General features: G+C 42.2%; 1 protein-coding gene across 1 annotated transcript in view; it reads left to right on the top strand.

Moving 5' to 3' along the window:
* vmp1 (vacuole membrane protein 1) overlaps nt 1-13,970 on the top strand; it is a 182,757-nt gene that overhangs the window by 26,868 nt on the left and 141,919 nt on the right. The window contains exon 2 of the mRNA XM_072243335.1: nt 12,568-12,666. Coding sequence (XP_072099436.1) covers nt 12,597-12,666 — 70 coding nt within the window. The 5' untranslated portion in view covers nt 12,568-12,596. The remainder of the gene's footprint in view (nt 1-12,567; nt 12,667-13,970) is intronic.

Raw genomic sequence — 13,970 nt, 5'->3', positions numbered from 1 at the left:
TAACGAAACAACTGTTCCAGATCACAGTGCACCCATAATACACATGTTACACAGCACATAATACAAAATACTACCACAAATAAATTAATAAAATATAATTCAAAATGCACGTTAAATCCACAGTACAGTAAATAGCTTGCTGTCCTAGTGACAAGACCTCAGTGCTGGCAGGGTTTTCAATTGTCTCTCAGACTGGGGGAAGAAGCTGTTATCCAGTCTGAACAACAATTGAACCTCCTCTTCTAGAAAATTTTGATGGCGGTTGGTAGACCAACGTAAGGTACATTACTGCTACCTACTGACCTAATCTACGTACCGTGCTTCCAAGATTTTACCAAAATGTATCATGCACCACAAGGGGAAATAAAACCTTAGATCATGTCTACACAAATGTGGCTGATGCTTACAAAGCCACGACCCTCCCCCACCTGGGACAGGCCGACCATCTTTCATTGTTTCTGCTTCCCAAGTGTAGCCTGGTCATTAAACGTGTGAAACCCACAATGAAGACTATTAAGATCTGGCTGGAGGGGGCTGACTCTGCTCTTCAGCACCAATTCCAGCACACAGACTGGAGTGTGTTTGCTGCCCATGCCACCACAGACTCTCAGGTTAACATTGACTTAAATGCCAACTCTGTCCTTGAGCACGTCAACAGTGTGTAGATAGAGTGACATCACAAAAACAAATAAAAGTTTTCCCCAATCAGAAACCATGGATGAACAGAGAGGTTCACCTCCTAATCAAAGCCAGAGATTCAGCCTTCAGGTCTGGAGACCAGGAGGCTTACAGCTCAGCCAGGGCCAACCTGAAGAGGGGAATCTCTCAGGCTAAACACATACCAACAGAGAATCGAGGAGCATTTCAACTCCTCAGACCCCTGGCACATGTGACATGGCATACAGGTCATTACAAACTTCAAACCACCTAGTACTGTGCCCCCTTCCAGCTCTGCTTCCCTCCCTGATGAGCTCAATTACTTCTACGCTCGCTTTGACTGAGAGAACAAGGAGGTCACCCTCAAAGTGGATCTCCCACTTGGTGAACTGCCTTTCACTGTCCACCACCGATGTTTGCGCCACCCTTTGCAGGGTGAATGTACAGAAGGCAGCTGGTCTGGATGGAGTATCTGGTCACGTGCTCAGAGTCTGTGCAGGGCAGTTAGCCGGTGTCTTCATGGACATTTTCAATCTGTCCCTGGCCCAGGCATTTGTCCCCACAAGCTTCAAGATCGCCACCATCGTGCCAGTGCCAAAGCATTCCACTGCCACGGGCCTGAATGACTTCTGCCCAGTTGCACTCACCTCCATCATTGCAAAGTGCTTTGCGAGACTGGTTCTATCACATCTGAAACCCTGTCTGCCGACTACCCTGGACCCCCATCAATTTGCCCCTCGCACCAACAGGTCAACAGAGGACGCCACCTCCACGGCATTTCACTCTGCCCTGACCCACCAGGACAGCCCCAACTCTTAGGTCAGAATGTTGTTCATTGACTTTAGTTCGGCATTCAATACTGCAGTCCTCTCCTAGCTGATCGCCAAACTTCGCCAGCTTGGAATCAGCTCATCCCTCTGCAATTGGATCTTGGACTTTCTGACTAACAGGTCCCAATCAGTTAAGTTAGACAACCTATCCTCCTCCACTCTCACCGTGAACATTGGCGTGCCTCAAGGCTGTGTGCTGAGCCCTCTTCAGTACTCCCTTTTCACCTATGACTGTGTTTCTGTACATGGTTCTAACTCCATAATCAAGTTTGCAGAGGACACCACGGTGGTTGGACTGATCAGAGGGGATGATGAGACTGCCTACAGGGATGAGGTCCAGCACCTGGCTGTGTGGTGTGCCGACGACAACCTGGCCCTTAACACCCAGAGGACCAAGAAGATCATTGTGGACTTCAGGCACGTTAGGAGCCACAGTCACATCCCCATCTACATCAACGGAGCTGTAGTTGAGCATGTATCAAGCTTTCAAATTCGTTGGTGACCACATTTCCGAGGATCTGACCTGGTCCCTGAACTCCACTGAGAGCATACTCACCAACTGCATCTCAGTGTGGTATGGCAATTGTCCCGTATTGGACCGCAAAGCACTCCAACGTGTGGTGAAAACTGCCCAGCGGCTTATCGGCACCCAATTGCCCACCATTGAGAACGTCTACCATAAACGCTGCCTGGCAGGGCGAAAAGCATTATCAAGGATGCATCTCACCCTAACCATGGACTTTTTACTCTCCTCCCATCCGGTAGGCGCTACAGGAGCCTCCGTTCCTGCACCAGCAGGCACAGGAAGAGCTTCTTCCCTGAGGCTGTGACCCTGCTGAACCTCACATCATAGCGCTAAGCAGTATTGCACCCATATTGTACTGTCTCAGTACTTTTATATTTGTGTGCTGTAGCACTTACTTTTTATTTGCAGTTATTTTGTAAATAACACTATTCTTTGCATTTCTGGTTAGATGCTATCTGCACTTCATTGGTTTTGTATCTGTACTTGGCACTACGACAATAAAGTTGAATCTAATCTAATCGTATAAGCACACCAAATACTTTTCTTCCAGAAAGTCTTCCACCACTGGCCTTCTCTATTTGTGTTGCTTTCACCCCACATATTAGCTAACAAACTTTAGCATTCCATGGGAAGATTTTTTTAAAAAAGGAAAAAAATACATTAACAACCCTTCTCTGACCATAAGTTAACATACTTCTAGCATTCCATTGTAAGAAAAAGGAAAAAAGAAAAAAATATTAACAAATCTTCTTTAAAGCCTGAATTTTATTTGGCCCTCCTTGTAAAGCATTGTTAACAATTTCTAGAGTTAGTCTTTTATGTCTTACATTTTTCCTGTAGCTTTAAATATAATCTTTTCTCACCTATCTTTAGTTTGTGCTGCACAATTTAACATATCTACTATGAAAGTAACAAATTTTAGTTTATCAAAAATCAACAATCTTTTTCTAAAATAAAGGACTTTACACATTGACTTTAATCTATCTGTATTCTGGATATTAATAGGTCCCATTGATAATTGTCTTCTGTACTTTCTGAAGAGCCTCTGCACATGATATGCCCATTTTTACCCAAATAAGCTCCACAGCTTTTTTATGTACAGGACACACTGCATAAGCAGAGCAATGTTCCCTTCCACAATTGCTTCATTTTGGCCAAAGCCTTCTCCACAATTGTGTTAATCATGTTTTCCAGCACATCTACAATGCGACTTTTTAACCCCAACATACAGCTGCTATAATAGCAAACTTCTGGCACTGAAAGCATCTCAGAAGAGACGGCACATATGTATACTCAACCTCTCTGCATGCTTTTATTCAGGTAGGAGGTACAGAAGCCTGAAGGCACACACTCAGTGATTCAGGAACAGCTTCTTCCCCTCTGCTATTGGATTCCTAAATGGACATTGAAGCTTTGGACACTGTCTCACTTTTTTAAATATACAGTATTTCTGTTTTTGCATATTTAAAAAAAATCTATTCAAAATACATAATTGATTTACTTGTTCGTTTATTATGTTTTTTTTTCTCTCTCTGCTAGATTATCTGTTGCATTGAACTGCTGCTGCTAAGTTAACAAATTTCATGACATGCTGTTGATAATAAACCTGATTCTTATTCTTCATTGAGCTGCTGCCACATGATTGGTTGATTAGATATTTGCATTAACAAGCAGGTGTACCTAATAAAGTGGCCACTGAGTGCAGACTGCAGACCCTGGAGGCCTGCTGTTTTCCACTTGCCTGATGTGATCCAAGCACAATATTGGTTTGCAGTTTACAATCTCCTTGCACTGCCTACAGCTCCTCTATTTCATAATGGCAATACTTTACTGAACTTGAGGAAACAGGATGACAGCTTTGAAACTTTGTTCTAAATAATATGAATTGTAAATCAAATCTCGGTAATCATCAAGCAGTGTTTCTGGTAGTGTACTTGCATATTCCTTGTTAAATTTGGTTGCCTTTACCAGTAATAGGTCAATGACAATTGGCTTTGAAGCTGCTGGCCAAAAGAGAACTGTATTTAATGTCTCCTGGGATTTAATCTAAAACATTGTTTATCATTAAGGTGTCTATTAATTGTTCTTGTAGTATAGCAGAATAATTACTTAGAATCTATAGCGCACGAAGTACAATAGTTCAACACAAGTGGTCTTTGCTTATTGTGAGCTTCTCATGAGGTTCCTCCCACTCTAATTTTCTCTTGCTTTGCAGATCTTATTTCACAGTATCATTATTGTATTATTGAGCATCCTTTTGAATGAGGTAGCTTCAGATTCCATTTGAATTATTTAATGAGTCAGTATCTGTTATATATTTATATCCCCTTGTGGAAATGCTTCTTCGTGGTGAAATTGAATATTGTGTGCTTGTTTTGTGGAGTATCTGCACTCAGCCCACAGGAATGACCCAGAGCTTCCATTTGCCATCCCAATGCTACTCTAATCTATCTGTAGTCTCCTGCAGTGTAAGAACAATACTCATTTTCTGTCTAGTTGCAGCCTTTGACATTTAACATTGAATTTGTTAATTTTAATTAACACACCATTTCTTCTTGTGTACTTAAGAATCATTCCCTCCTCACTGTCTTTTTTTTCTACCCTGTGCATAGTCTATTCTGCTTAAATTGCCAAAACCACATCACCCTGATGAAGGGTCCAAGATGTTGACTGTTTATTCCTTTCCATAGATGCTACCTGACCTGCTGAGTTCCTCCTGCACTTTGTGTGTGTTGCTCAGGTTAGAAATGCAGAGGCAAAAATATCACTCACAAGGAAACTTGACACTTTAGTTATGGTTGTTATAAATCAGGAATGGTGTAGACTGGTGAAATCTCCTGATGCCAAGCAAGAAAAAAGCAGGTCATTGTTTGTTACTGTTTGTTGTTATTGCCACACAATGGATCTAAATATAATGGCATTTTTATGATCTTTACAATAGACCGGGGTCCCCAACCTTTTTCGCAGTGCGGACCAGTTTCATATTGACAATATTCTTGCGGACCGGCCGACCGGGGGGTGGGGGGATGGTTGCCAATGGACAAGAGTACAGCAGCAGTCAAATACGTTGTGTTTACCCCGATAAGACTACAATGACCATGAAGCCTTGCGCGGGCTCCAGTGCGCATGCGTGACTTGCGTATGCGTGCACGTGTCGTTTTTTGCTACAAAGCATTTTTGGCGATTCTGTTCGGGAGTGGGGTGCTGTTAATCACGACCGGAATATCGGTGATAAGTGGCTAATACACTCAGTTTCGTTTCTAAAAGGGTTTATCTAATGAATTTAATATTAAATACACAGCGCATATTTTCCTCGCATGAATATAGCGATAAGTCAATTATCAGGGGAGGACGGGGGAGCTTGAAATACATGTTGAACGAACTCCTAGTAGAAGTGGCAGAAGCAGGTTTGATATTATCATTTAAAGTTAAATTGGATAGGTATATAGACGGAAAGGAATGGGGAGTTATGGGGTGAGTGCAGGGCGGTGGGACTTGGTGAGAGTAGCGTTCGGCACGGACTAGAAGGGCAACGTTTGGATATTAAACACAGCGCATATTTTCCCCTAATGAACATATAAAATCATTGCAATACACCAATATCGCTGAATCAGTGGGAGCCCTGGGCTTGTTTTCCTGCAACAAGACGGCCCCATCGAGGGGTGATGGGAGACAGCGATACTCAAATGGGTTCCTTATGTCCAGTCTATTCCGCAATTTAGTTTTTGTTACATTCATCGCAGAGATAAGTTGGAAATGGAAGCAACGTTTTCAGTGCTTCCGTGGCTATCTCAGGATATTTGCCCTTGACTTTGATCCAGAATGCCGGCAGAGATGTTATGGCAAACATAATTTTCAACCCGCCGTGATTTGCAAACTCGAGGAGTTGATCTTCTTCTCGCGCTGACGTGGACGACGCGCGGGTAATGACTTCGCGTGCATTCAAGCTCAACAGTGTGCGTGACAGGGAATGAGGAAAGGTGCAGCTGACTCATATCGCCAAGTCATATCATTTCCTCGCAGCCCGGTAGCACTTGCCTTGCGGCCCGGTGGTTGGAGACCGCTGCAATAGACTTATCTACTCTGTTTGCTTAGCAAGTGGCAAACATGAATTTGTTCAACAGACGTGAAATGCTGGTGGAACTCAGCAGGCCAGGCAGCATCTATGGAAAAAAAGTACAGTTGATGTTTTGGGCTGAAACCCTTCGGCAGGACTGGAGGGAAAAAAAAAGCTGAAGAGTAGATTTAAAAGGTGGGGGGAGGGGAGAGAGAACCACCAGGTAATGGGTGAAACCTGGAAGGGGAGGGATGAAGTAAAGAGCTGGGAAGATGATTGGTGAAAGAGGCAGAAGGCTATGGAAGAAGGAAAAAAGGGGGGAGGAGCACCAGAGGGAGGTGATGGCTGGGCAAGGAGATGAGGTGAGAGAGGGAAAAGGGGATGGGAAATGGAAAGGATGGGGGGGGGGTTGTTGTGAGGCATTACCAGAAGTTTGAGAAATTGATGTTCATGCCGTCAGGTTGGAGGCTACCCAAACAGAGTATGAGGTGTTGTTCCTCCAATTTAAAGTGTGACCTCATCGTGACAGTGGAGGAGGCCATGGATGGACATATCAGATTGGTAATCAGAAGGGGAATTAAAATAGATGGCTGCTTGTTCTGGTGGATGGAGCATATATGCTTGGCCACACTGGGAGCACTGAGCACATGAATTTTTAAATGTTTGTACAAGTGATGACTTTGGGATCATCCAGAGGTTCTCCTATTTGAGCCTAGATTTTCATCTGAAACACATCAGTTCTGAATTTTCTGCAACCATTCAACCATCGGGAGACATAGATAGAACATGGAATAGTACGGCATATTACAGGCCTTTCAGCCCACAATGTTGTGCTGACCCTCAAACCTTGCCTCCCATATAACCCCCCACCTTAAATTCCTCCATATACCTGTCTAGTAGTCTCTTAAACTTCACAAGTGTATCTGCCTCTGCCACTGACTCAGGCAGTGCATTCCTCGCACCAACCACTCTCTGAGTAAAAAACCTTCCTCTAATATCCCCCTTGAACTTACCACCCCTTACCTTAAAGCCATGTCCCCTTGTATTGAGCAGTGGTGCCCTGGGGAAGAGGCGCTGGCTATCCACTCTATCTATTCCTCTTATTATCTTGTACACCTCTATCATGTCTCCTCTCATCCTCTTTCTCTCCAAAAAGAAAAGCCCTAGCTCCCTTAATCTCTGATCATAATGCATACTTTCTAAACCAGGCAGCGTCCTGGTAAATCTCCTCTGTACCCTTTCCAATGCTTCCACATCCTTCCTATAGTGAGGCGACCAGAACTGGATACAGTACTCCAAGTGTGGCCTACCCAGAGTTTTATAGAGCTGCATCGTTACATCACGACCCTTAAACTCTATCCCTTGACTTATGAAAGCTAACACCCTATAAGCTTTCTTAACTACCCTATCTACCTGTGAGTCAACTTTCAGTGATCTGTGGACATGTACCCCCAGATCCCTCTGCTCCTCCACACTACCAAGTATCCTGCCATTTACTTTGTACTCTGCCTTGGAGTTTGTCCTTCCAAAGTGTACCACCTTGCACTTCTCCAGGTTGAACTCCATCTGCCACTTCTCAGCCCACTTCTGCATCCTATCAATGTCCCTCTGCAATCTTCGACAATCCTCTACACTATACAACACCACCAACCTTTGTGTTATCTGCAACTTGCCAACCCACCCTTCTACTCCCACATCCAGGTCGTTAAAACAAATCACGAAAAGTAGAGGTCCCAGAACAGATCCTTGTGGGACACCACTAGTCACAATCCTCCAATCTGAATGTACTCCCTCCACCACGACCCTCTGCCTTCTGCAAGCCAATTCTGAATCCACCTGGCCAAACTTTCCTGGATCCCATGCCTTCTGACTTTCTGAATAAGCCTACCATGTGGAACCTTGTCAAATGTCTTACTAAAACCCATGTAGATCACATCTACTGCACTATCGTCATCTATATGCCTTGTCACCTCCTCAAAGAACTCTATCAGGCTTGTTAGACACGATCTGCCCTTCACAAAGCCATGCTGACTGTCCCTGATCAGACCATGATTCTCTAAGTGCTCATAGATCCTATCTCTAAGAATCTTTTCCAACAGCTTTCCCACCACAGACATAAGGCTCACTGGTCTATAATTACCCGGACTACCCCAACTATCTTTTTTGAACAAGGGAACAACATTTGCCTCCCTCCAATCCTCCGGTGCCATTCCCGTGGACAACGAGGACATAAAGATCCTAGCCAGAGGCTAGGACTATTTTTTGTAGTTCCTTTCATTAGTTTTGACCATTCAAAGCACAACAAAATTGCATTAGAAATGTAAGTTTTATGAAATGGGGAATTGTAACTGTTAATTTTGTATAGAATTTTTTGGTTTATGCAAAAAATGTTATCTTGGGGTCAGAGCTAATTTCTGAAGCCCAAGATCAAAAATAGAATGTGCAGATACCTGTATCATGAAATGAGATCATTACATCCAGTGAGTCCAGTTCAGTTAGTTCCACTGTTCCATCCTCCCACAGACCTGCAACGTCTTTCTGAAATCTATCCAGCTCCCTTTCAACATGGTTGAATCTCCCTCCACCCGTAAACCTGGAAGTATATTCCATACATTACCATTTGTTTGGAAGTGGTAGGGTATAGAATTTCAATCACCATAGTTCTTTCTCTGTTTTTTTTGATTGTGCCCACCTAGTTCCTAATCTCTGGCAGTGAAGATATTCCTCTCTATCCACTGTCTGTACCCAGAGATAGAGCAGGGCCCCTCAGAGAATAGCAGGACCCTTTTTGTCTTGAGCTACCGGATATGCCTGGGAATTTTATGGAATAGATCTCATTGGCGTTTACTGAGTGGGGAAAAAATCACGCTTGCTCTAAAGATAAAGGAAGTAAGTGGAGATATTCTGGAGAATATTCATGTTATCAAGGCGGAGGATGTTACAACCTTACAGGGCATTAAGGTGGATAAATCCCCAGGGCCTGATTAAGTACATGCATGGACCAACAGTTGGCAGTGAGTATAAGATCTAGGGCATTATGTTACAGTTGTATAAATATTTGCTGAGGTTGCCATTAAATGCCTCTTGATATTTTGGGTTGTATTTACTCTTTCCAGAAAGAAAATTGTCATTTTATACAGAAAGCAGCAATGCCTTAGTGTGAAAGCAAGATATTGATGAAGCATAATGATTACTCTGCAAGTCAGTAAATTATCTGCACATCTAAGTACATGTGAAAATGCAGGTTTTGCAACAGATCAGCTTTAAGATATGTCTACTGCCTGTTAAGCTAATTTTAAAGCAGGATGGCTAGCTACAAAGGCCAGTAAATGGCATATTTAAGTATGAATTTCCCACCAATCTCTTGCCACTGAGGTTAAGGATACTGGAATAACTAGCTTTACTCTTTTTTTTTGGCACAGGAATGACATTTGCTTTCTAGTTCTCTGGTATAACCCTGCGCCAAAGAATATTAAAAGGTTACGGGCACTTGCCCTGCAATTGCCTCCTGCATGTCCCCAAAAATTCTGGGATGCAGAATCAAATCAACTTTAATGTCACTGACATATATCACAAAGTTTTGCAGCAGCACAGTTGGTCCTGTTTTAGATTTAAGGCCTACTTTTCTAATACTTCCATGTTATCAATTTTTAATCTCCTTTTTCATTATTACTTTGAAAGCACCCTCCTCCCCAGTGAAGACTGATCTAAAGTACTGATTTAGTGCCTTAAATGTATCCTTGGTATCCCATGCAAAAGTATAATTCTGTTCCAGGCTCTACTTTTGTTAATTATGTATCTGTGGAACACATTGGATTTCTATTTGTTAACAGTGAACATTTTCTCAAATATCTGTTCCTCTCGTTTTAATCTTTACTTCCTCTTAGAATATGTTGGTAGTCATTCTGATTCTCATTGGTATTTACAACCCGATGCATGCTATATTCAGTATTTTTGTTTTATCTTCATCTCTCTTTTGTCATCCAGAGGGCAGGCTGTGGATTATTCATTTGTCCTTGAGAGAACGTGTCTCAACTTTAACTGAAACATTTCTTTCTTAAAGGCAACCCATTGGAGACGGAGACTCTGTCAGTGCTCAGTGAAAGAAAGACCTCTTCATTTACAGCTTTATCCTGAGCATGTGTTCCCTTTAATTCCATCCCATAACAATTATTTAGGGCATCTCTATTTGCACAGACATGTACCTAACAACCCAGTAATATAAGAATAAAGTAGATGGCCAAATCTGTGATCAGTATGCTGGGTTTAAAGAAATGTCTTAATGTAGTAGAGGGGTACTTGTGTCTCTGCATTTCTGTTCAATAACATTCTCTGAGAGTCTTGCACTGTTTTAACTTTCTAAAATGCAACACTTAAGTTCAAAGTAAAATTTATTGTCAGAGTACATGTCACGTCACCAAGTTCAACCCTGAGATTCCTTTTTTGCAGGCATACTTAGCAAATTTATAGAACAGTACTTGAATAAACTGCAAATGCAGGTATAAATAAATAGCAATAAATAACGGCATGAAATCACAATATAAGCATTCTTAAATGAGTGTAGCTAACCCCTTTTGTTCAAGAGCCTGATGATTGAGGGGTAGTAACTATTCTTGAACTTGGTGGTATGAGTCCTGAGTACCTTCTACTTGTTGGGAGCACAGATTCCTGAGAATGTTGAGGTGCTGTTGTGCTTTCTTTGTGATAATATTTATATGATGGGTCCAGGGCAGGCCCTCTGAGATGGTGACACCCAGGAATTTAAAGTTATTGACCCTCTCCACCTCTGATCTTTTGATGCTTACTGGCTCATAGACCTCTGGTTTCCCTCTTCTGAAGTCTACAGTCAGTTCCTTGGTCATATTGACATTGAGAGGTGGTTGTTGTTGCACCACTCAGCCAAGTTTTCAATCTCTCTCCTGTATGCTGATTCATCACCCCTTTGATATAGTCTACAACAGTGTGGCGTCAGCAAACTTGTATATGATGTTGGAGCTGTACTTAGACACACAGTCATAGGTGTAAAGTGAGTAGAGCAGGTGGCTAGGTACACATTCCCGTGGTGCTCCTGTGCTGATGGAGATTGTAGAGGAGATGTTCTTGCCAATTCCGAACTGACTGGGGTCAACAGGTGAGGAAATCCAGGGTCCAATTGCGCAAGGGGTTATTGAGGCCCAGGTCTTGGAGTTTACTGATTAGTTTTGAGAAGATAATGGTGCTAAATGCTGAGCTGTAATTGTTAAAGCGCATCCTTGCTGTCCAGATGCTCCAGGGTTGTGTGAAGAGCCAATGAGATAGCATCCGCTGTAGACCCATTGCTTTGGTAAGCAAACTGGTGCGGATCCAAATCGCCATTCAGACAGGAGCTGATGTGCTCCAACACCAGCCTCTCAAAACACTTCATCACTGTGGATGTAAGTGCCATTGGGCGGTAGTCATTTAGACAGGGTACCACACTGTTGTGCACTGGTATGATTGAAACGTACTTGAAGCAGGTGGATACCACAAATTGCTGAAGCGAGAGGTTGGACAAATCCATGAGTACACCAAGGAGTTGGTCGGCACAGGTCCTCAGTACTTGGCCAGGTACTACACGGTGTGTGCTGGTTCCTCCCTGTTTTGGTGGTCAAAGCAAGCATAGAAGGCATTGAGCTCATCTGGAAGCAAAGCTCTGTCCCCTATATTACAAGATTTAGCTTTGTTGGGGGTTATGTCATTTCAAACCCTCCACTGCTGCTGAGTTCTTCCAGGTTTTTCTTCTCAGTTGCATTATCTGCAGACTCTTTGTCCTTTACGTTATTGATTTTTTTTAAACTAATAAATTGATAATTGTAAAAGATCATAAATTAGTTAGGCTACAAAATTTAGTGAAAAAATGTATTTTCAGATCTTTATGAAACCCATCTGTATCAAACTGAAATTGCTTTTGTCACTTGCAAAGTTAGAGTTGTGATTACACAGAAAATTTTAAATAGTATAAGCACTGTGGGAATCCTTTCGCTGAGATTGTAAAACATACTTTAGCATGAAAGTTGCAAGTGTTGTACAGCAAGTTGGCACATAGAAATTCAAATGAATTATTAAATTTACTTTAGGTTTATTTAGCTAAGCATTATGTAGCTTGACATGCTTTCAATATAATATCCAGATATCTTGACATCTTCCATTTGTCTTACTCAGTTGTTCTTGAATGTGGAGGAATATGGAGGAATCTAAGGTGGGGGCTTATATGGGAGGCAGGGTTTGAGGGTCGGCACAACATTGTGGGCCGAAGGGCCTGTACTGTGCTGTACTATTCTATGTTCAAAAAAATGTTTTGAGGAATTTTACCTCTATTGATTAAAAAGTTTTGTTTCTTGCGTTGCTCTGTGCATGTGTAAAATAGAATTTCTTACTCTCTAGCCTAGTCTGGGGCACTTTTCTACAACTTTCTTGCAGTTTTGGAGAAAATACTATCCGCTGCATAGTTTGAATTTGATTCTCATTTGTTTGAACAGAATCACAAGGTGTGGAGGAAATTTATAAAATGGCAGAAAGTGAATCCAAGCATCACCGCTTAAGAATGCAGAAAGAGCAGCAGAATGGTAATTTCACAGGTCAGTCAATCCCTCTGGAGCTACAGATGCAGCTTTAAAAAAATGTAATTTTCACTGCCCTATCCGTGTATGTGCAAAGATTTTACCTGCAGTATGTTTTTAAAACTTTGCTCTTGTTTTGAAGGTGATGATCACTTTAGAGAAATAGATGAAAGTTTCCTCAGTGGTCATGTTTTGCCACTCCCCATTTGTCCTTACCAGTTCCCACTCTTTTATTTGTTCAGCTTAAGCAAATGATAAATTAGACCCTAGCAGTAATTCTGTTGATCCAATGATATTCCCTTTCTTTTTGTCCTAGTGATTGAGTCACCTCCCAGTGGAAACTGATTTTAAAATATCTTGCTAGGTGATTTTGTAGATTTCTATATCTAAGGCAACATGTTCCAGCAAGCTTTGATTTGCGGGTTGTAACATGATACAGTATGCAGAGTCCATCTCCTTAGAACCTGACAACTTTGCTTGTACTTCTACAATATAATTAAAAGCAAGAGTACTTTTCTGATTCATTAATTTAGTTTAAAGGTCCAAATTAGTGATCCTACTGAAATTTCATCATTTGTATATTGGCAGAGATAAATCGGAATCAGATTTATTATAAGACCATAAAACATAGGAGCCGAATAAGGCCATTCAGCCCTTCGAATCTGCTCCATCATTCCAACATGTCTGATCCCCGGATCCCCCTCAACCCCATACACCTGCCTTCTCTCCATATCCTTTGATGCCCTGACCAATCAGGAAACTATCAACTTCTGCTTTAAATATACCCATGGACTTGGCTTCCACCGCAGTCTGTGGCAGAGCATTCCACAGATTCACTACTCTCTGGCTAAAAAAAAAAAAATTCCTCTTTACTTCTGTTCTAAAAGGCCTCCCTTCAATTTGGAGGCTGTGCCCTCTGGCTCTGGATACCCCCACCATAGGAGATGTCCTCTCTACATCTGCCTTATCTAGTCCTTTCAACATTCAGTTGGTTTCAATGAGATCCCCCTATCTCCCCCCACGTTCTTCTAAATTTCAGTGAATACAGACCCAAAGCTGCCATACACTTCTCGTGTTAACCCCTTCATTTCTGGAATCATCCTCGTCAACCTCCTCTGGACTTTCTCCAATGACAACATACCCTTTCTGAGATATGGACCCAAAACTGTTGACAACACTCTAAGGGTGGCCTGACTAGTGTCTTGTCAAACTTCAGCATTATTTCCTTGTTTTTATATTCTATTCCCCTTGAAATAAATGCCAACATTGCATTTGCCATCTTTACCACAGACTCGACCTGTAAATTAACCTGGGAGTCTTGC

This window comes from Mobula birostris, chromosome 25, assembly GCF_030028105.1.
Source record: "Mobula birostris isolate sMobBir1 chromosome 25, sMobBir1.hap1, whole genome shotgun sequence".
Lineage (NCBI taxonomy): Eukaryota > Metazoa > Chordata > Chondrichthyes > Myliobatiformes > Myliobatidae > Mobula > Mobula birostris.
Note: the sequence above shows the minus strand (reverse complement) of the source record. Positions and strands in the feature narration are given on the sequence as shown.